This window comes from Belonocnema kinseyi, chromosome 8 (assembly GCF_010883055.1).
Source record: "Belonocnema kinseyi isolate 2016_QV_RU_SX_M_011 chromosome 8, B_treatae_v1, whole genome shotgun sequence".
In the NCBI taxonomy this organism is placed as follows: domain Eukaryota; kingdom Metazoa; phylum Arthropoda; class Insecta; order Hymenoptera; family Cynipidae; genus Belonocnema; species Belonocnema kinseyi.
This window is the reverse complement of record NC_046664.1, coordinates 55,510,581-55,535,769: the sequence shown is the minus strand read 5'-3', so window position 1 is coordinate 55,535,769 and position 25,189 is coordinate 55,510,581. Positions and strand designations below refer to the sequence as shown.

Genomic DNA, 25,189 nt, shown 5'->3' with positions numbered 1-25,189 from the left:
AAAACACGTAAACTCAGAAGATGTGGACTGTGACTGCACCATATATCTAGTCGGGAGTGGTGCTTACTGAAAACAGATGATTTGGAGCGATTCGCGCGCCATATGTTGGTCATTCTAAGGACTTATTGAACTACCCTCGTACTATATTTTTTAAATACACAGGGAAAAATGCTGCCACAAAATTTTCTAATTTGTTTCAAAAATGGTTTAAGAAAATCTGAGATTTTCTTTTCCGAAAAGTACATAAAGAAGAAATTAAAATCATAAAAATAACATACCAGACGAAGCTTCATAAATATATTCCATCTCATTTTAAAATATATTCAGCACCCTTGACAATTCTGGTGTAAAGTTTATTTCTTTTTTTTTTAAATTATCAAATATGTAAGCTTAAATTATAATAATCTTTATCTAAATGGGTTACTACTATACATTTTTAAAGATTCTTCCGTCACATTTTTCATTGTTTTATATCAAAAGAAAGCTTAGGATTTGTTCTCTAAGAACTTTTGAGAAAAAAAACTAGGATTTTCTTTATAGAAATAAGCGTTAAGTGATTTTTGAATTAGTTACAGCTTTTTTTCATCAAATAAATATTTGACCTTCAAAATGAAGTTTAAAAATAAATGTGTTTTTTTCATAGGATATGCTTTGTAATATTTTATACTATAAAAAGAATGGTTTTTTCCTTTAAACACTTTTAGATTTAAAAGAAGAATTGTAATTTTTTATTGACAAAAATTAGTTTTAAGTGCCTAACGACGCCTGCACACGCGCAACTATATTCTAAACAATTATTTCCGTTCACAAAACAATACAAATTTTACTTTCGGACCTCAAGGTTCTTAAAAAAAACACTAACGTGTTTTTCTAGCACAAAATATTTAAACAGTGTTTTTCTGTGTAAAAAGTCAAATTTATTCTTGACCTTTATTTTTCAAGGTCAAATATTTATTTTACACAAAAATGCGTACGACTAATGGAAAAGGATGTAAAAAACCTATCAAAAGTTTAGTATAAAATATTTTTGAAGCTCAGATATATTTTTTAAGATATAAATATTGATCAAAACTACTCAATTTTTTAAACAACTTTTCTTAACAAAACTTTGCTTAAATTTGACAGATCAGAAAACTTGAAGAAAGCTTGAAAGCTGCCCGACTTGGCAACTAAATAAGTTTTTGCAAATTGCTTCTGTAACGATAAACTTTTTAATTTAATAAATATTTTCTTGTAGATTGAAGAAGTTTTAGCTCAGGATAGTACAATGTACTCTTCACATATGTATAAGGGATGAGTAGGTGCCCATTGTTTCTATAATTACCATGTGAAAAATTGAACATTCTCACACAGATTAGCATCAGTAGGATCATTTATTATTATAAACATGGTTTCCCACGAAAGAACAATTTATTCTGAATATTTGCTGGTAAATGAATTCAGCAATTATTGTTTGTGAATGGAATTATCATAAATGAGGTGTTCGTTTGGAAAAAGAAAGATGAGTAGAAAACGAACAAGAGCGCTAAGAGTGCAATTATTTTTTTTTCTTTGGGAATTTTAAATATTAATATTAATACAAAATTTGTGTATCTCATAACATCTCATACATAAAATGACAGACCAGAAACGCAAGAAAATACTTGTTACAATTGATAAAAATTGTTACTTCTAATGATGATTTTTTCACAAAACCAATTAAAATTTTAACTATAGAATATTAAAGTGCCACTAAAAAAGACAACTTTTTCAACCAATGAATTAAAAAAAACAATTAAAGAAAAGAACTTTCAACTATGAAAACAACAATAAAATGAAATACTTACATTTCCAGTCCAGTAGTTAAATTTTAAACCAAAGACGTTAATTTCCAACAACAACAAAAATTAATTTCTAACAAAGTAGTTCAACTTCCAACCAAATAATTAAATTTTCATCCAAGATTATGATTATTTAACTACATAGTTACATTTTCAACCAAAGAGATGAATTTACAACTAAATCATGAATATCTAATAAAAAAACTACTCAAATAAATTACCTAAACATTCAACCAAGTACTTGAATCTTCAACAAACAAAATAGATAAATTTTCAACCCGGAAGATGAATTTACTATTAAAATCACGAATCCTCAACCAAAGATTTGAAACCAACTCAAAAATATGAATTTCGTACCAAAATATTTTTATTTCCACCCATAAAGCCTATAATTCAAGAAAGAAGTTAAATTTGCAACGAAAAGATGAATTTTCAACTAAAAATGATGAATCTTCAAGAGAGAAAAAAATTAATATATTAATTGAACCAAGTAGTTGAATTTTCAAACCAAAACATTGATGCAACAAAATTGTTGCATTCTACACCAAAACAGATTAATTGGCAACCAAACATAAAATATCTGTACCAAAAGGAATACATTTTTAAACCAAAGAGACAAGTCAGGACAATATTTTCGATAGTTAATGAAAATTGATGTCTGACCATGCCAATTTTCGACTCAAATACTAAATAATAAAACAAAAAATTATTTTAGATTGTAAATGCCCCTTTAAATCTAATTTTTTCTTTAAATTTGTTTTAAATTTCTACATCCTGTTGAAACTATAATAATTTTTTTCAATACGAAATATTGGTGTAAAATGCTATAACGTTACCTAAAATTGCTAAAAAATGATGAAGCTTTAAAATCGAATAATTTTTGTTTAATATTCCCACACTGAAAGAAATTTTATAATAATACTCGATATTTCAATCTTCATAATTGATATAGTCTGTTACGATTTATGGAAATCATGTAAATATAAAAATTATTGTTATTGTAATTACGAAACTTTACAATTAGATTACAATTAGATTTTCTTTATTAAAAAGCAGAAAAAAGAAAAATTGATAATGACATATTCAAATAATATAAAAGCAATTATAGAAATTAATAGATTGAGATACAAAAGTTAATATAAATATTCTACAAAATAATATAGTCAAAGAGAAAGTGAAAGGTAATAAGAGATATTTTTATTTTCTGTGATAGACGTTAACAGAAATCCTAATCTTCAATTGACGAAATTGCAAAACACTATATCAAAAAATCCGAATAGTTCCGGTAATCTACCGAGGTTAGCCGAATCCGCCAATTGTGCCTCATAGCCGAGCGCTCACGATATGAATCGGTGAACTTCGTATTTCCCGCTAAACTGGTTTAGACAAGTGTTTTTCAGTGTTTTGTTTTTAAGGCAAGAGTGGTAATAATTGGCCAAAGTACACATTTTTTGTGATATTCAACTTACAATTTATAAAAGTCATTAGTTGAAAATTTCAAGGATTTTACCACTCAGGTTTTGAGCATCAGATTACAAAGCATTGCTAAAGATTCTAGAAGGTTTCAATATATTTTCAAGATTTTAAAATATTTAAAAGGATTTTTGAACGTTTTACAAAAGATTTATGAACGTTTTAAATAGATTTCATGGATCTGGACGATTTGAAAGAGGCGTGTACATTAGGGTGGTCCAAAATGATACTTGTTGAATTTTTTTTAGATTAGACGGCATGCCACCCCCCCCCCCCCCCCCCCCCCCCCCCCCCCCCCCATTTTGCAAGTTTGCCGGAATTCCATAAGATAGAAAAATTTTTCATTTTCGGAACAATGGGATTCAGATTTCTGGATTTAAACTTAGCATGCGGGAGATATTGAGAATTTGTTAAGGAATCTCTAATCAGTCATTTGCATTAAATTACTTAAAATTTTTATGCCTCCACCTCCCTCCCCCCTTGTGGAGCCCCAAAAGTGCCCCCAGAAACTGAATCTGAAATTGACATTTTTGCCAAAAATTTACACACAAATGCTCTGTTTTTCCCTTTTTTGTCATAAATTAATTTTTGTTCGTTAAGGGAAATGTTTTTAAGTATTTTTTAATTAATTAACAATTGTTTAAACAATTTATCTTTCTTAATTTTTTTGATATCACTCATTGAAAAGTAGATATTTATGTTTTATTAGGCATGTTTAGGAATCTTTTTTTCAAGCATTTAGTATTTGTTTAAACAATTAACTATTATTTAATTGTAAATTTTTCTTAAAAATAGGTATAAAACTGTAGTTTAGAAAAAAATTAGTTAGCTTTTATGATTATTATTAAATATATGCGTCATTTAGATACTAGTACCTTATTTTGTAATAAATTCTTATTTGTTTAAATAAATTTTGTTCGTTTAAACAATTTTTTTCGAAAGTAAATTTTGGAAATTTCTGTTTTTTGCAATTAATGTGGTAATTTTTCATTGTTGAGAGCAAAATGTTGTGTTTTTATTTCCAGTGACGTTCAAAAACTACAAAGATTTCTAATTCATTTGAGAATACTAACAGCTATTCTGCGGGATCAACATAAACAAAAAAAAAACTTACTTTGAGCTTTCAGAGGACAAACGATTGTGTCTACGAGGGTGATTTAAAGGAAAGAATTATAAAAATAATTTCAGAACAACAAAATTGAATGTAATTTTCATAGAATGAAGTCTTAATAAAAAAAAAACTTTTAATGACCAATGCAAAACATTTTATGAACAAATATTAGTTATTTAAAGCATTTGCTTGACGTTTAAATATTTAATAATAAGCGATATACTTAATTGATTTGAGACAAAAATCAGATTGTTGAATCACAATTTCCAATAATATGTTGCATTAATATTTAATAAATTTATTAAGCAATACGATAATGGTTTAGACAAAAAATTTTGCTCTTTACAATGACAAATTACCAGAATAATTGGAGAAAAACAGAAATTTCAAACATTTATTTTCGAAAGAAATTGTTTAAAAAAATAAGAATTTATTACAAAATAAGTTACTAGTATCTAAATGACGTAGATATTTAATAATAAGCAGAAAGCCAACTAAATTGGTTATTAAACTATAGTTTTATATCTATTTTTAAGAAAAAGTTACAATTAAATAATTATAAATTGTTTAAACGAATGTTTAATGCTTAAAACAAAGATCATTATTCCTCAAAATGACAAATTGTTCAATAAAAAATAAAAAATCTACCTTTCAATAAGTAATTCCAAAAAAAATTGTTTATACGAAAATAAATTGTTTAAGCAATGGTTAATTAGTTGAAAAATACTTAAAAACATTCCACTTGACAAATAAAAATACTTTATGACAAAAAAGGGAAAAGCAGAGCATTTATGTGTCACTTTTGGGCAAAAATGTCAATTTCAGTTTTTTGGGGCATTTTTGAGGCTCCACAACGGGGGGAGCATCCAAATTTAAAGTAATTTCATGGAAATGATTGATTAGAGACTCCCCAACAAAATCCTGATATCTTCCGCAAGCTAAGTTTAAATCCAGAAACCTGAAACCCAGTTTTCCGAAAATTAATATTTCCCCATGTTAAGCTTATGGAATTTTCAGGGCTTTTGCGGCACGTCCGAATATTAACCGATTTGACTCAAACTTGGAGGGAATTTTTTTTTCGGCAACTCCACTAAATGGGGGGGGGCATGTCCTCTATTTTAAAGTCGGTTGTTTGGACCACCCCAGTGTACATAACTAGTTTAAAAATATATCAGAACAATTTTACAAAGATTTTAAATATTTCATAAGATTTAAAGGATTTCAAAGATTGTAAAATATTTGGAAGATTTGAAAATATTTCACTATGATTTCAAAGAATTCGATGATTTCAACGAATAAAAAAAATTCGCAAATATTTCAAAAGGTTTCCCAAAAATTTCCCAAAGATTTCGAACATTTCATAAAGATTGCAAGGATTTCGAAGATTTGAAAATGACGTTTACACCAGATTTCGAAATTTTCAAAAAGATTTCCAACATTTCCAAAAACTGTATAGCTTTCAAAAGATTTCAAATATTTCAAAAACGTTAAACTATCAAATCAGGTTTTAACAAATTCGAGAAGATTTTAAAGGTTTCAGTGATTTGAAACTAACAAAAAAGGTCTCACAAACAAATTTTAAACTAAGCATTCACAAATACGTCATAAAAATTTTAGCTCTTTTTTCTTGTAACTGGTTGGCATTGTAATTGTATAATAATATACTTAATTTAAACGAAATTGGTATTCAGTTCAAGGCACCTACAATTTTCGACCCAGCACTGATACTTGTATTACCAAGACGAATGCAAGGTGGAACGAGTCGCTTTAAGAGAATGAAAAGCCTATAGATATTTTTGAATTTAATTCAATCCCAGTTTTGACCTTATTAAAACCGAATATTTTCCTGTTTTTACTTTTAAATTTGAATGTTTCTGAGTCGAGTTATTAAGCACCATGCCGTTTCTCACAATTCTAAAAATTCTCACCATTTAGTATATAAAGAATCTTCAAACCCCTTCTCTCAGCGTGATTTACGTACGATGCGTGTATTATATGTATATGTTTGTGGACTATGTATAGAAGTAAAGGTTAAGTTAGTTACATCAGCGAATGTGTATTCTACATTGCTATGTGTACAAATACTAATTATTATAATGATAAAGTGCGTATTCATGTGCTTTAATTGTGCAGTGTGAGTTGGTGGAGTTTCACGACGGGTTACGAACTTGTTGTTTTCGTATTTTCGACCGTCATATTTTTTTCGAATGACTCATAATTTTTAGTATCGTCTTTAGCAAATTTCAGAATCCTCTCTTTTAAAATGTGAGAAAATTATTCCAATCTTTCTAATATTTGACATTATGATCCTGCTTAAATTTAATACAGTGAATTTTAAATATCACATTGCTTTTACTAAGTTTTGTAAAACTTACATTAATTTTACAAAGTAAATTTTTCATAAACTATTAATAAATACAATACTACTTTTTAATATACATACCCGATTTCCCTAAATCGTAAAAGATTATACTAAACTCTAATATCGGTTTTAACGTATTTTGTAAATAAATTTCTATGGGTGCAATTTCCGGCCAAAACGCTCATAAACCCAACAAACGTATATGATCCTTGAAAAATCTGTACTCTTTGAAGAATACTTATTTTTAGATTGATGACGATTTTTGTTTAAAACTTTTTATTTTCGGTGGAATAAACTTATAGATAAAAACTTTCAATTTATAGAAGTTTTAAATCTTTGTCGAAAGCTTATAATTGATTTAAATGTCGAAACTAGAAACAGTTGAAGTCATCAATTCAAACATTGATTTCATCATTAAATTTCTTTCTTTTTTTAATATTAATTCCAGCGTTAGGCACTAACGTACATCATGTATTACATAATATTTTCAATTTTTAGATTTAATTTAAAAAAATTTAAACTTAATATAGAAAACAGCTTCAAGTAATGAAAAGCCAATCAGGAATTTAACAATAATGATTAAGATACTTTCGAGATATGTCGTGACACCACTGTTTTTTAGATAGGATTTTAAAATGCGAATGAAAATTCAAATTAAAACAAAAACTTGAAACAAGGATATTCCTATTAGCTTTAAATATTTTTCAAATTTTTTCATTTCAATTTTCCATAAAATATTTTAACAATATTATGAAAACTAAAATCACTCCGACTAAAATTCAGGATATGACACTTGAATGAATTAATTATTTATCTCAAATATGCTATCTAAACCAATTTAGATATTAATTTAGGTAAAAGATTAATTTTTGTATCGATTTAATATTTCTCCATGATAAACCAACCATCCATCTTCAGATATGAAGATAAATGTAACACAAGTAATTATAATAATATAAAATATAATATAAAAAGTATTCCGCTTAGACTAAATAAATGAATGTTTATTTTACAAAATTTTTAAATAATTTTGAACATTTCTTTTTTATACATTATAACTTTTTCTTAATAAAAACCATGTTTACCAAAAAAACCAAACTCTTACTAAAACCATCCACTGAGAGAAAAATACTTATTTAAAACCACGTTCTTCAAAGCAGAACATGCTTCACTGAACACTCCGGAAAATGACTGTCGGCCGGAAGAGTCCACATCCGACTCTCCTACAAATATCAGCATTTTATTCTTTTGTTAGAAGTGGTTCCCATGCTTCAATCCAATTAAAATCCTGACCGAGTTTACAAACTAAATTCCTTTTAAACTGTATCAAAATAGTTTGTTTTTTCATTGTAAAAATACTATATATTGACTGAAGAAATTTAAGCTTCTTACAATTGTGTAAATAACACAAAAAGATAAAAAGTTTTGCCTATATTTATTTTATACTGGCAGTAAATGCACGCGTGTATTTTAGTATCCACATTGTAGTTTCCTATCATTAAAAATATTGAAATATTTTGAATTGAAAACTTCAAAAATAAACAATTTATATTAGATGCAATTTTTATCAAAGTAAAAAATTTCGAATTTAATGAAATTTAAAGTTTTTGAAACTTACAAAATTTCATCAGAAAATTTCAAAATTTGCAAATGTCGGATTAACAATAAAATTTTGAAAGTTGAACAATTTTATTGGAAAATAGTTGAAATTATATTATTTCCAATTCAAAACATTACAAATTGAATACTTTCAGAATAGAATTATAAAAATCGAATCATCTAATATTTAAAGGAATTGAAATTTTCAAGTCAAAGCTTCTGAAACTCTTGAATCTAACATTTTTATTACATACAAACAAACTATAATTTAACATTGAAATTGATTCAACAAAAATTTTCAAAGATCAATACATAATTTCTCCTCCATTTTCACTGTTCAATATAGAAAAATTTCATTTATAAACCACTCAAATTGAAGTATTATTTTAAAAAGCAGAAATCCAACATTCTAACTATTCAAAATGAAGGAAAGTATTCAGTTTTTAACACAATTTTGTACATTTTAATTTAAAATCGTTTAATTTTAACACTTTATTCAGAATTATTATCCATTCTTGAAATTTTCTAATAAAACATTTTTCAATTTTCTATGATTTGTTTTTCTAACTCTTCAGCTAAAAATTGTACAATTTTAAGAAATACATTGAAAATTAAAAGTTAAAAAAATAACACAAAGCAAGATTCCAATGTTTGAAATGGCACAATTTTGAGCCTTTTAGTTAGAAATTTTTCTTCTTCTAAGTTAAATTTGACAAGTTGCCCTATTTTGTTAAAAATTATTTTGATTGGTCAAAGATTAAATCTTATTGATGAAAATTTGTTTTTTGGGTTAATAATCTAATTATAATCGAATTATAATATAATTATAGTATAATTGTGATCTAATTATAATCTGATTATACCACCGTTCGTTAAAATTTATTGCTTTCAGTATCAAATGGAACTATATGATTTTAAACGCATATGATTGAATGAAAATTCGTCATTTATGGTAGAAAATTATTCTTTTTCAATAAACATGTGACTAAAACTATGTTGTTGAAAACTAATTTTTATCTTTGTTCAAAATAAATTTTTATAACTGCAAGTTGAACTATTAAACTTTTTGTCGCAATTGGATCGTTTTCAGATTAAAATTTAACTGTGTAGTTGAAAATTCATTTTCTTGCTGTTTAAAATCAATCATTCTAACTTGAAAATTCATCTCTTTTAATAGAAAAATAATATTTTTTTTTATTGAAAACTCAACTCTTTGGTCGATCTTTTCAACTATTTTTAAACAATTACACAATCTTTTAACTTTCCGCAATTTTTATAAACAACCTAAGTATACGATAAAAAAAGAAAATTTTTGAGTTCGTTGCCAAATATCTACGTAAAAGTATCTTTAAAAAATATTTTTAAAAAGCGCATCTAGATATTTCGGAAGCGAATCCAATGGTGGTTTTATTTTTCGATCAGAAGCTTACTTTGTTCATAATTGATTACAACATTTTGAAATCCATAGCTATAAATATTTAAATTATTAACACATGATTGAATTGTTTAAAAAAGCTTATCTATATATTTCATAGGTTAATGACGACGAGTTAATTTGAAAAATTAAAAAACTCGTCATTTTAAAGATATGATCTCAATTTGTTTGCAAGCAGATTTTGAACAGAAGACAGTTTTTCTATGCTGCAAAAAATTATTTGTCATTGATAGAGTTTCCATAATTTTTTTCATTTCAAGGTGTTCATAAAGAATCAATTTCTTCTATATAAACTCAAATAAAAATCCAAAGGAATTGTAAAAATGATACATATTAGGCAAATTAAGAAATAAAAATAACATTCACAATTTTTCCGAGATTGCGATTAAAAATTCTTGTTTTTTATTTTGATTGCTCAATCGTAAGATATTAATCGATTCATTTCAACTTTTATACACGTTATAAGGGACCACAAAGGAAACTTTTCAGTGCTACGGTATTTTTAAATTCATATATTTTTTTTGTTTTTGATCCACCCTACTAAGTATATCCAATTTGAAAAAAAATCTTTAATATAAAAATAAATGTTTAATTTTTCCCCTTTTTCGTGAAAAAATGGTCCTATTTCCCGTTTTTAAGCTCTTTTTGTGCTGTGATCCCTGATTTTCGTATAATTTAAATATTTAAAATACAGGTGAAATTTAATAAATCTCAGGCAGTGAAATATATGTAAGAGAATCAGGGATTTAGAAAAAAATATATTGCAAAAGTCAGGGAATCTCTCTAACTTTAAATAACTGTCAAGCCGAATAAATTCGAATTTTTTTTATTTTAATTTGAAATTGTTTTTCATTCCGTTTATAAAACATTCTAGGTTTAAAATGTTTGAAAATTCAAGAATTTTTATAAAAATTGATCCTTTCTGGTTAAATATTGAACTGTTTTTTTTGAAAATTCGTCTTTTTGTGTTGCAAATTTAATTATTTTGGTTAAAAATGTACTTTTTAGTAAAAATTCATATTTTTCTGTTCAAAACTCAACTGAAATTTCTTTTGAATGAAAATTATACTCCTTTTTGTACAAATTCTCTTTTCAATTTAAAAATTCATCTATTTCGTTATAAATTGCATTTTTCTTGGATGAATCCGTTTGATTCAAAATTCATCAATTTTGTTAAAAGGTCCTTTTTGGTTGGAATTCAACTATTTCTTGAAAAAATTTACTTGTTTTAAGAGGAAATTAGTTTTTAGGTTGGAAATTCGCGTATCTTCGTAAAAAAATGATTTCCTGTTTAAAACTTGTATTTTGATGTCGTAAAGTCAAACTAAAATCTTTTTTGAATGGAAATTTAAATATATATTTTTTAATTTAGTCTTTTTAATTAAAAAATGCATTTATGTTAGTAGAACGTTTATTCTTCTTGGATAAAAATACAACCGTTTGGTTGAAAACCATACTTGATTGAGGATGCAAATATTTAGTTAAAACATTTTTATGGAACCACTTTGTTGAGAAATCATTTTTTCGTTGAAGATTCATATTTTTAGTTAAAATTAATCTCTTTGGTTGAAATTCTAACTATTTTGTTGCAAACTGATCGTTTTTTATTGAAAATTAAAGTATTTTATTAAACATTAATTTTTTGATAAAAATGCGTATTTCCTGGCTGAGAATTCAATTTCTATACAGAAAATTCTTTTTTTCTAACGCACGCACGAAAAGTTAGATTTTCGACGCATGTATTGCGTGCGGCAAGTGACCAATTACGAAACCGTGGTAAAAAGCAGTTATAAAATGCCTTTTCCTACCTGCTGCGCTTGCGCTCTTTGAGTAAGGTTACTTATTGTTGCTGTTGCACTTGAGCATTTCGAGTCAAAATTACTTTCCAGGATTGTCGGAATCATAACCTCACTTCATTATGATTTGACGCTTGAGAGACTGATTGTGAGTAGTGAATAGTTATTGGACATACTCGAAGTGATAAGTTACCATCAATTACTGATAAATTACCATAAATTGCAGATAAATTACCGAAAATTTTGGAAACTTTTAGAAATCTGAAACTATCGGTGATTTGATCATTTTTCATAAATTTCTCAAAATTTTGGAAGATCAGCCAATTTTTCATAAATTTTATGAAATTTATCAAATTTTCAGAAGTTTGTGAAATTTTTTAATTTCTTCCGAAAAGCTTCAGATACACTAAATTTCTATAAATTTTCGATAATTTACAAATTTACCAAAAATTTCCGGAATTTTTTGGTCATGTTTGTAATTTCACCACAAATTTCCTAAATTTACCATTCGTTTTAAAAAAATTGGTTTTTCATTGTTTCTCAAATCGAAAATTTCCCGCATTTGTTAGAAAAAAATATCGTGTGCTACAAGAGCTAAAAGTAGGCAGTTAAAACTCTTGTGAAGTTTACAATACTCTCCATCGGCTCCTCTTTGGATCGTCTCTGGCTCCTACAGCTAACTTCACATTCGTGAGGAACTGCCTACTTTCCGCACTTGAAGCACAATATACTATTGGCTTGAAGATAAAAAATTTAGATTAATTTTTTCTTATTATTTATTTATTTTTTAGTTATACTGTTGCACTTTTTTATTCGAATTTATCTCTTTAGGCTAAAAATCCAATTATTTTGTTAAAAATTAAACTATTTTGTTAAAAAATTCTCTTCTATCGCAGGAAAAGACATTTTTATGTTTAAAATAAATAATTTAAAAATTTCAAGGTTGTATCTGAAATATCATTTTATTCCCTTCATAAAAGATGTTATTGGTCAGGGAAAATAAAAAATTGGTCAAGGAAAAATCAGGGAATTTTAAAAATTGACTTGCCACCCTGCAAAGAATGTATTATCTCCAATTTAAAAAATCTAATAGTTTCAAATTTAATATCTTTTTATTTTTGGAAATGATAAATTATGTAAAGTAGGAGGGTGGGGGTGGGGTAAAATATTTTGTTACGGTTCGTTACAAGGGGAGGAGGCGACATGGAGAGGGCCTATAATCCGTTATGTAATTTAAGTACGGCCCCTAATGAATTTCTATCTCACATCAGTGTAATTACTTCAATTTACATGCTTCTCGCGATTCGTCATTAAGATTTGAAAAGACGCATGCGTATTTTGTTTTCATAAATATTAGTACGTTGTGATACAGTGTCACGATTGTTGTGATACAGCGATCACGAAGAGAATGAGACAAGAAGGTCGAAAGTCGCATAATTTTACTCGTCTCGAGTCCAGTTACCAGTGTATTTAGTGTATTGAGTGTATTTTGTGTACTTAAAAGTGGATTTAAGTTTTCAGTTAAAGAAATGATTGGTGGAAAAATTATTAAAAATTTTATATTGTAATTCGATCAAGTTTCGATTACGTGACACGTCGATAAGTCTTATTAGACTGATATGAATTCATCGTAATTAATATTTATACGAATGACATTGTCCTGTAACACGTGTCAGAAATGTTCAATTTGTATGGAAGGTAAAGTACAAATAATTGTTTAAAAAATATTCAATTATTGTTACATTTTTTGTTCGTGATCAAATGTTCATTCGAGTATCAAATATGATTCAAAGAATCTAAGGAAGACATTATTATTATTATTTTAAGAAATTTTGGGAAATATTCAAATCATTTTATAAGATGATACAAAAAAATTTTAATTAAAAGCAACATCTAAATTTTAGAAGATTTCGAAATAGTAGAATCTTCTCTAGAATTTTTAAAGGTTTGAACAGAATGAGCAAATTTTCTTATGATACCTAGACAAAATTTAATGATTTTTTTTATAATGAAAAATTAATTTTTAAAAAATTTTAACATCTCACAACATTTCAAAAGATTACTACAAACTTTAAAAAAATTGTGATATTTTAGGGCAATTTATTTTTATTTTTAAAAGAATTGAAAAATGAAAAACAAAAGGTAGATTTTGAAAGATTTCGAAAAAATGTAGAAGCTTTTTAAGCATTTTGCAAGGTTTCAAGAGAAAATACAAATTTTCTTATGATTTCTGGTCAAAATCAAATTGCTTTCTTTTTAAAAAAATGAATTTAAAAGGTTTACAAACATTTTTCAAAAAACTTGGAAGATTTTAAGGCAATGTTTAAAATTTTGAACGATTTTTTGACAATATTATTATTATTTTAGGAAATTTTAGGAAAAATTCCTATAATTTTAAAAGATATTAAGAAGTTTCGAAAAAATTTCAAAATAAAAAATAAATTAAAAGCAAAATGTGGATTGTGGAAGATTTAAAAAAAAATGTTGGAAAATTTCGAAAGATTTAAAAAAAAATTACAGAAATTTTTTGTGATTCATAAGAAAATTTTTAATGATTTTCTATTCTTGAAAATTAAGTTCGAAACATAATTTTAAAATATTTTAAATATTTCAGCCATTTTTTTAATTGTTTAGATTCAGGAATGTTCTAATTGGGGAATTTTACAATGTGGAATATTTTATAATGTGGGTTATTTTTTTCTCAGAAATTTTCTATTTCGAACAATTTCATTTGTGGATATTTTTCCGTTACGATTTTACAACATGTTTGGAAAAATTCGAGTCGGTCTAAAAGATATTTAGAAATATTTGAAAATGTAAAGAGATAAAAAATATTTTAAATTTTGAGATTTTCGAAAATATATAAAATATTGATTTGAATTTTGCCGAAGAAGTAGTCAAATCATTAAAAAATACAACAGAATCTAGAATATTTTTCGAAATATCCGAAACCTTCCAATTTCTTCAAGAATTAAAAAATATATAAATTTATAAATCCTTAAAACCATTATTTAGTTACTTCACTTATATTTATTCACATTAAAATTTATTTTTTTCCCTCAAATCAAAAAACTACAAAACGATTTCAGTCCTATAAAAAAGTGGTGTAACGATATGTCTTTAAAATCTCACAATCATTTTTGTTGATAACCTGATTGGCTTAGCATTACCTGCAGTTCATTTCTAAAAATTTGAAAGTTTGGAAAGTTAAATCTGGAAGTAATGCGATGTAATAAGAAAAAAAATAGAAAACCTTATACAAATTGAGAAACATTCTTTCCTTTTAATACCGTTGAACGGTGAAATGAAAACTTTCAAATTATCTAATAAAATCGTGAAAATACTATATATATTTAATGTAAGTTCGTTTCTCTTGAAATTACTATTTTTACGAATTTTCATGGAAAATAATAATGTTTCGAGGAGGATATACAATTTTTAGAAATTATAGGTTTTTTTAATTTTTTCACCGATTCTTTAAAAATACCAATTATAATTGGTATTCATAAATAAAAATCATACACAACAATCATCAACAATATTCGCTATTTTCTACAGTTTTAGGTTATGTTTTTTTGTGTTCTACGCCGGAAATTGGTTGTTTTAAACAAAAAGTATTAGAAGGAAGGTACTCCAGGTGTCTGTCGCCGATTTGATTCTCACTGAAATATGTTGCAGTAATGGAAAAACTAAGCGACACGTATTTTTTATTTATCTGCGGAAAAAAGCTTTAAGGGGGTGAAACAGCCCCTCAAAGTTAGGGGTCTCAAATGTCAATTGTAAAGTTTTGTGTATAAAAATGAAATTGATTTCGATCAAACCTACTGGACAAGTTTCCTCATGATGAAAGATGATTAACGTAATTTTGTCAAAAGAGAACAAAAAATAAAGGGAGTAAACCACCCCTACATATATTTAAAGTTGTGCTAAAAATGTTGAAATTCACAGAAAAAAAATTGACAAAAATATATTTTGCACTTGATACCAAAATAAAGTTGACGTGTTTCGACAAAAGAATTTAAAAAATTAATTAATGTGGGTGACCACCCCTAAATTTCTTATTTTGTGTCTCTGGTAATATGTACTTTCCACACACAAAGACAAATTAGGAAGATAGTTTTATAACGAAGGAAGTAAAATAGAGTTCATGCAAAATGAATAAAAAAATTATGCGGGGGTAAACCACCCCTACATATTTTTAAATGTGCTGAAAATTGCTAAATTCAAAAAAGAAAAATTTTAAATTATTATTTTTATTTGATGTGTATGATTATATATACTTTCCATGCACAAAGAATATTGGGAAGATAGTTATATAACGAAGGAAGTAAAATATAACTTATCCAACATGAATACAAAAATTAAGTTGGGGTAAACAACCCCTAAATTATGTATAAAATTTTAAAATAAGTCTAAAATCGAGCAAAAAAATCCGAAAAAAATACGTGACGCACACAAAAAGGGGACGAAGGTATTTAAATATAAAAAATCATACATAGTTTATAGACAAAAATAATACGTTCACGTCAAATTTATAGTATTCTGAATTCTTGACGGTATTTCGAAGATGTATTCTTCGAAGTTTGAACAGCCATGAACAGCCACCAAAGCTAAAGTCCATCGGATTTTCGAATTCACCTACTTTATCTGAAATATATCCGCTTTTGTACCATGATATTTAAAAAGATTAGGATATCTTGGCGAGGTTAACTGATTATGCAACAAAGACTAAAGTTTAATAATATTATCCCTGATATGTACATCAAAATAAGAGAATCGGAAAAGTGAAGCACATAATTTTTCCAAACTCTAAGCCCAAATACATGCGCCTAAAGGTTGAATTTTTCCCGTTGTTCCTGTTGGAATAAGATTATAATTTATATTTAAAATCACCTTTTTTTGTCGCAAGATAAAATTTATCACAAAATGTACAATAATAGAATAGCTGACAACGAATAATGAGACCTATCTGTAAAAATATTAATTAAAGATGATAATATATATAATTTTATAAAATTTTAGATTTTAAAATTATTTCAACAGGCACGACATGAAAGATTCAATATTCGTTGTCAGCTATTCTATTATTGCACATTCTGTGATAAATTTTATCCTGCGGAAAAAGGTGATTCATCTACAACAGATCGCATAGCTTAAAATTAAGCAAACTATGAAAATAATGCGCACAGTATTTTATTATAAAATTTAATATGAAACCTTTTAGGGGTTGTTACCCTCTTCGATGCTCCCTTTTTATTAAAGATACATAAGTACCTTCATCCTCTTTTTTTGTGTGCAACACGTAAAATTTCTTCCGATTTTGTGGCACGAGTTTAGACATATTTTGCTATTCTATGTATAATTAGGCTGTGGTTTACCCCCACGACGTTTTTTTATTCATATTGGATGGACTTTATTTTACTTCCTAGGGTATAAAACTTTTTTCCAAATGTATTTTTGTATATAAAATATATATTGTCATAGAAACCAAATAATAAGTATTTAGGGACAGCTACCCCCAATAACTTTTTTTTCTCTTTCGTTGACGCAAAACAAACTTTATTTTTGTCTCAAGTGCAAAATATATATTTTTTTCATTTTTGTCTAATGAATTTAGCAATTTTCAGTACATTTAAAAATATTTAGAGATTTTTTACCCTCACACAATTTTTTATTCATGTTGGATGAACTCTATTTCACTTTCCTTTTTCGAGAAAATAACATTATTCATCTTTTATCACGAGGAACATTTTCCAGTAGGATTAATCGCAATCAATTTGATTTTTATACACAAAATTATTCAAACGACACTTAAGACCCCTAACGTTGAGGGGCTGTTTCACCCCCTTAATGTTCTTTTTCCGCAGATAAAAAAATACGTGTCGCTTAGTTTTTCGAGTACTACAACATATATCAGGGACAATCAATTCGGCGACGAACACCTGGAGTACCTTCCTTGTGAGTCTTATTTTAATACCTAAAACTAGCCTTAAAATAACACTTTTTGTTTGTAAAGTATGCTACTTAATTACTTTAGAATGTCTAAATTATCAAAATTATAAATACCTAATTAAAAATACCACTTTCACTTTCGTCAAAAATTTGTATTTTCAATAAAAAGCTTTGATATTTCATAGAATATTTTCAATTTTTCAACTGATTTAGGCTTTTTCACGTGTTTTCCCCAAAAGACCCTGTTGACGTTACGTCTAAGTACTTGCATGACCGTTTCAGAAATTTTTATTTCTTCATTTGTATTTATTCATGTGTTAAAAAATTACACATTAAAAGCTGTGTGGGGCATTCCGACACACTATATTGCACGTCGGCTTGCAGTACACAGCTTTTAATTTTTAACACACGAACAAGTTCAAAGAAATATATAACTGTAAAAATGTAAGAAAATAGTGTTGAGTTCTATGTGAAATCATGAGTAAATGTGAAAAAGGATGAAAATGTACCCTATAGCGGGCCCTAAACGGAACGGTCACTTTACGGTCAGGCAATTGCGTAACCGTTTCATTCACGAGGTCTTCTAGCTAGGGTAGTGATAGTAGAAGTTGGTTTAGAATGTTGGAGGTTAAATTTGCTGTCGCGGTTAAGAAAGCTGCAATCATAGCGCACTTCGTGAATGGAACTATTACTCAATTGCGTGACCGTAAAGTGACCAAATAGTGGCCGTTCTATTCGCAGTACCCGCTAGAGAATATCTTCATCGTTTTTTACATTTATTTACAATTTTACCTATAACTCAACACTTTCTTTAATCTTTTTACATATGTACATATTATTTGTTTAAATTCATGTATTCATGTGTTACAAAATTAAAAATTAAAAGCTGTCTGCGACAACTTAACACACTATGTTGCATGTCGGTGTCCCGCACACAGCTTTTAATTTTCAACACATGAATAAGTACAAAAAATATATAAATGTGAAAAAATATAACAAAAAGAGTGTTGAGTTATATGCAAAATTGTGAATAAATATGAAAAAAAAATAAAAATGTTCCCTAGCGGGTCCAGTGAACGGAACAGTCACTTTTCGGCCAGGCAATTGCGAAACCGTTTTATTCACGAGGTCTTCCAAGGCAGTGGAGGTGGTTTTATAAAGTTGGAGATGAAATCTGCCGTCCCGGTGAAGAAATGTGCTACCCTAACAAATGTCCAGAATAAAAAGGTTACGCAGTTGCGTGACCATAAAATGATCATCTAGTAGTCGTTCTATGTACAGAGCTCAACACTCTTTTTATCTTTTTAGACATTTATATTTATTTCTTTGTATTTATTCATGTTTAAAAAAAAATAAAAGGTGTATGCGACCCTCCAACGTGCAATACTGAGCGTCGGGTTTGCCGCACACAGATTTTGATTTGTAATTTTTTTAAACATAAATAAATACAAATAAATATAAATGTGTAAAAGGATGAAAAAAAAGTGTTCAGTTCTACATAAAATTGTGAATAAATGTGAGAAACAATACAAATATTCTATAGCAGGCCTAGTGAATCGAACGGTCACTATGTGGTCACTTTACAGTCAAGCAATCGTGTAACCGATTCGTTCCCGCGGTCCGCTAGAGTCAACACTATGAAAAATAGAAAGCCTAAAATCAATTTTTTAATAGAGGACTTAACATCCACTCTTCTCACTTCTTCTTATGATCCATAATACCAGTGGTATTCTAGAAAACGAAAATTCCCATTGATTGCAATTATTGTTTCAGGGCAAAATAATTTTTTTTAGACTTGGACTGAGGAAGTTTGTAATGTGAGACGATAAGAGAAGCGGCAGGTGAAAAAATGAAATATAAGGGATATTGAACCAAGATGAACAAGGCTTCGGAACAAGGCGCAGTCGCAAGGTCGACGCAACAGTCTAAGCAAAGGCTGCGCGAAATTGCTCGCCTATGGCTCACTTCACTGAGGGCGTTATATTCCGGGGATGCTCCCAATATTAATTTAACTGATCCCGTTATGGGCAACCTGCAGAGTGATGGCAAGAGGAAACACAGAAAGTTCAAGGACTCTGGAGCCATCCTCGAAGAACCAGCTGCAGGAACTCCAACTGACAAAATTAGTAAAAGTTGGGAATGTCTGGATTCAGCACCAGCAAATGTCAAAATCTCATTCGAGAAGGTCCACACACCCTCCAAGAGGCCAGCCCCAAAACCTCCCAAGTTTGCACCCAAGGTCAGTCTTTTTGCAGTTCAGAACTAGATAGCCAATATTTTTCCGAAAATTGATTTATTCCATAAAAAATAACTGAAAAATCAAATACACGTTGTGATTAGAATTGTTTGAATTCTTATTTTGAATACAAAAATAGAACAAATGTAATTTCAATTTTACTTGGAAAAACATTTTCTGGCTTTTATAGTCCTTTTGTCGAATAATCGTCTATCTCAGTGCAATAACGTCACTCTAAATTTTTATTTTCTCGCAACAGAATAATTTGTTTATGGTTAACAATTTGTTATTCTTATTTAGCTTCCCCAAATCTCGAGAGCCTTTTTTGGATGCAAACTTTTTCACCCGTATTCGGAAACTTAATATTTCGGAAGCAAGTGTTTATTTTCTATTTAACCTGATTACATTTTTCGTCGCCAAACCTGTTCAAGTATTTGGCCAGTGTAACTTTGAGTAAATTTGAGATTGTGAACTGACACATTTGTTTTCTTAAAACTAGTTTAAATCAGCAACACTTAAATCTCGGAAGTGAATTTTTGTCTTAATTTTAAGTGGAGATTTCGATTTTACAGAATGTTTGTACGCTCTCCAGATAAATCCCTATCTTGTTGATTATCTAGTTCTGTACTGCCACCCTTCCTTTATGTATAAGGAAAGAAGCATTTGGAGTGACATTAAATTCAATAATAATAATTAAAGGGCGATGAATTTTTTATAGTATAAGGGGCTGCTGGAAAACTGCGTCACTTCAGTAAGGGGGTTGTGGCGTAGAAAAACACATAGGAACTATAAATGCGAATAAAATTTTTTTCTAAATGCTTGAAAAAATTTAAATTATTGATTTTTTCACAAATGAAGAATTTCTTCTAATTCCTTTGGATTCTTTTGAATTCAGCCTGCATGTTTTGAAACCTACTTTAAACCCACTGAATTTAATGGATCTTTTTTATTTTCATTTTTTTTTAATTCAACTGAAGACTTTTTAAATCAGCTTTAATTCTTACGGATTTTATAAGATTCTTATTCTGTCAATCTATTTCCTACTATTCATCAGAATTCACTAGCACTTTTTGTAGAGATTAAAAATTTTGTTCTATTGACTTGAATTATTTTTAAATTATCTTTAATTTGTATGAATTTCATTAAAGTTTCCTGAACTACCTTATATTCTACTGAATTCACTCATTTTTAATTCATACCGAATTCTTATGAATCTATCCTGAACCCTTTAGAATTCTTCTAATTTTTTTATTATCCGATCTCGCTGAATTCTGTTGAATTCACCTTAGTTATTCTAAACAGACTCAATTCTACTAAATTAAATGGATTACAACATTATTTTTGGCAGTTTCTTTAATTTACCTAAAAGTATTTTTAACTCACTTTGAATTCTGAGGTATTCCATCAAATTCTTTTAAATTCCCTTAATTTTTCAATTTATTCAAAATTTAATGAATTGCATGTTTTTTTAAAATACATTTTGTTTTCTATTCACATGAATTCTTTATAATGGCAATTCTTCGCAGTTCCCTCAAATTTCTCTTAATTCGCTCGAATAGTAATTAATTTATTGTTGTTTAAATTAAAGTATATTTTTTATTTACTTCAATAATGTTGAATTCTACTTCAATTCTTTTCACTCCCATTTTACCCAATTACATGAACTAAATTTCATTATTAAAATTATCAATTATACTCTTTTAGAATCTTATGAATTTCACCAAAGTCTCTTGATTTCCGTTGAATTCTTTTATATTTAATCAAATTTTATTGAAAGCATTGGAGGTTTTGAATTTATTTGAATACTTCTAAATCCACTCAATTATACTCAATTAGATGTAATTTTTTAAAATTATTATATAATAATTATTTTTATTGTTTTACTGTCTATTTAAATTTTTATTTTATTAGTGTTTTAATAACTATTTTATAATATGATAATTATATAAACACATATATAATGAAATTATTTGCATTATCAGGCCTATATTTTCAATGGAATAGCATTTCAAAGTGCATCACTGAAGACTTTAACAATTAAAAATTAAAAGCGTATTCAAAATTAAATAATAATAATAATTAATTTTACAAGACGATTCCGAATCTGGTCAAAATTGAGCAATTTACAGATTTTAACATTAAAAATGGAACTATTTCAATTAGAAAACCTCAGTCATTAAATAAATTTAAGCGCCATTTGTGTAGGTCGAAAATTCAACTATGTTTATTATTAATTCAACTATGAAAATTAAACTACTTTGTTGAGAATTTAATTATTTTCTTAAAAATTAAAGTATTTTATTAAAAATGTAATTATTTTGTCTTTGTGTCTTTCTGGATAGAAAATTTGTCATCTTGGATTAAAAATTTGGTGAAAATGTTTTTTTTCCTAATCAACCGAAATACAGACAATTATAATCATATATAAATATTATTTTTATAAAAATGTATCCTCAAATCGAAAGACTTTCGAATTTTCATCCATTAAAAGAAAATCAAATATAAAATTGTGAGTGTCTCGATTTCCCCGTGGCCCGCCTAGCCCCCTTTTAGGGTATTGTACTTTATTGTAAAATGCATTATTTAAAGTTTTTTTATATCAATTTAAATTTTTTTAAAGTCAAATCTAAAATTAATTTCATTTAATAAGATAGATCATAGAAAGCCCTGTGCGAATTGAGAAACATTTGTGCTTTTCAATCCTCTTGCGCATTTTAATTAAAACTTTAAAGAATCTACTAAATTAATGAAAATATTATATCTACATAATATTATACATAATTTATGTTTACACATTTCGCTAAAAATTAGTACTTTTAGAGAAGAATTTTACTGCAAAATCATAGAGTTTTGAGGTTTTTGCCAGCAATTGGAATTTTTGAACAAAAATCATCGGCAAGATTTCTAATCTTCAACAATTTTAAGTTATTTTATTTATCTTTTTGACCGGAAATAGGTATTTTCAATAAAAAAATGATTACATTTTAACGAATATTTACCATTTTTCGACTACTTTAGGTTCTGTTGGTGTTTTTCATCTAAAGTTGTTATTATTGAATACAAATCATTGGACTTAAATGAAAAGATTATTATTTAAAATAATAAAATTAACAATCTTGAACAGTTAAGAATTGTTGTAGCGCTTTTTATCAGAAATTTAAATTTGTATTAAAAAATTATTCCATTTCAAAGAAGATTTATTATTTAAAAACAAAATATTGTTACGTTGACATCTCAGATCGAAAATTGCCATATTCGAAAAAAAAGCATTATAATTTCCACAATATTTAGAATCTTTCAACAATTTTGGATTATGTTGGTCTTTATCTTCGGAAATTCGCATTTTTAATAAAAAAATATATATATTTCGAAGAAGATTCATATTGTTTCAATATTCAATATTTATTTTGTTTTATATTGTTTCAATATTTACCATTTTTGAAAAATTTTAGGTGACGTTAACATTTTTCACGTGAAATCAGTGATTTTTAACAAAAAAGATTATATTTTCAAAGAAGACAAATGTTATGTTAGTGTTTGTCATAAAAATTGGTAGTTTTTAGTGAAATACCCATTAGATTAACCAAAACATTTAAACATTTTGCACGCTAATATGTAATCTTAACTTTTTTCACCAGACTTTAAAACTAGAATTTACCATTTTGAACACTTTTAATTTTGAAGTTATGATATACATTTACACAATAATAAAAAATGCTGTCATTGCTTTTCATTTCCATTATTTTAGACAATAGATACTATAAAATGTAAAATATTTGTAGAATTATCAATTTTATATTAAAGTCTAAAAATTGCGGCAAGCCAAAAGATGATAATGGCGCTCGTAAAGCGCGTGATTATTTTCTAGTTATTACAAAAATTTAAAAGGTTGTAATTTGAATAGAATTTAATTTATGTTATTTTTTATCATAGAATATTACAAGATATGATCACAGAATGTTTATAAGACTTGCATTATTTGCAGATTAAAATTTAAACAAGATATGTTTATTTATTTATTTATTTTAAAGAAATGATAAAAAAAACTTTGTTTAGAAATCTGTTTTACACCATATGAAAAAGTAGTAATATATATTACACCAATTTATTTTTACCTATAGGTTATATTTTCTAGGTATGAGCATTTTTTTGGATTTGGTTATCCATACATTTATTTTGAAGGTCAAAAATTTTTTCTGCAAAAATATTCAGAATTTAAGAAACACATGCCATTTTGAACATATTATTTAAAAAGTCTTAACTTTCGCCAATTTTTAATAATATTTTTCATATATTTATTATAAAAACTAAAAATACTTAAAAATGAAATACTTTTGAACAAAGTTTCATCTAAAATAATATACAAAATTTTAAACTAATTTTCATTGTATCTCTCAAAATTAACATTCAATATAAAACAAATAAATGTAATAAGCCTCTATAGTTTCAGACAAGATACAAAATCAAATGAATAAAAATCTAACGATCACTTAATTAATCCTAAACATTGTTAGACTCAATCTTAAAGCGGTTAATTTTACCTCTCAAACTAATAATTTCAATTAGCTCCTTGATAATTACACTTTTACGAGTCAGCATATATTTTGATAACATTTATCGACAGCTTTTGACAGGTCATTGTAATAAAACGATACAAAAATAAAATAATTATGTGGTAAGCGCCGCTCATTCGAAAATACCGTTACTATTTTTGGCGGCAAAAAATGTATCAAAAGAAAATGACCTCTGGCGATATTTTAATTGTGCAATCTCCGCGCTCGAAAGCGGCTTTTATTATCTTCATGAAGTTACACCATTAACTTTATCATTTCTACGCATTCCGACAAAACTCTTCTCTCGAGAGCAATATCAATCGCAGTAACCACCATCTTATTGCTGTTATTAACTTTATTACCCAGACACACGGTACTCATTATTAGCAAATGACACCATGCGTGTATTGTTAATTTAATTACTATCCAGTTGATAGTAATTATCAAGTAGAAATATGATGACAATCGTGCCATGGTTGACGCTAATGAAACATTAGAAATTAGTTATAAAGATAGAGTCCTATATGTTAGGCATAAAAAATCACTCTAATTTAGAAAACAATTTTTTTTTACATTTTTAATTTATGTAGTAGTGAAATTTAATAATAAGATTGATAATTCTCTGAATTTCAGAATAAAATTTTGAAACTGAAAATATTTAATAAAAATTTAATAAAATCAAAAATTGCACTTCATAGTATTATGTTTTTTTATGTTAAAACATAAAATTATATATAGGGAAGAATACCTTATTGTTTTAATACAATAAAAACATAATAGTGTGGAAAGCGATTGTTGTATTTATTAAATTTTTGCTCAATATATTCAATTTTATTCTTTTATGCTAAATTT

At 27.1% G+C, this 25,189-nt stretch overlaps 1 protein-coding gene and 1 long non-coding RNA gene across 2 annotated transcripts in view; one reads left to right on the top strand and one right to left on the bottom strand.

Moving 5' to 3' along the window:
• LOC117179031 overlaps window positions 1-7,958 on the bottom strand; it is a 16,422-nt gene extending 8,464 nt beyond the window's left edge. Inside the window, exon 1 of the long non-coding RNA XR_004467850.1 lies at window positions 7,852-7,958. This is a non-coding gene — a long non-coding RNA (uncharacterized LOC117179031). The remainder of the gene's footprint in view (window positions 1-7,851) is intronic.
• Window positions 7,959-12,981: 5,023 nt separating this feature from the next.
• The window catches only part of LOC117178085 (protein cappuccino), an 84,673-nt gene continuing 72,465 nt past the window's right edge, over window positions 12,982-25,189 (top strand). The window contains exons 1-2 of the mRNA XM_033369323.1: window positions 12,982-13,294; window positions 19,322-19,787. Coding sequence (XP_033225214.1) covers window positions 19,425-19,787 — 363 coding nt within the window. The 5' untranslated portion in view covers window positions 12,982-13,294; window positions 19,322-19,424. The remainder of the gene's footprint in view (window positions 13,295-19,321; window positions 19,788-25,189) is intronic.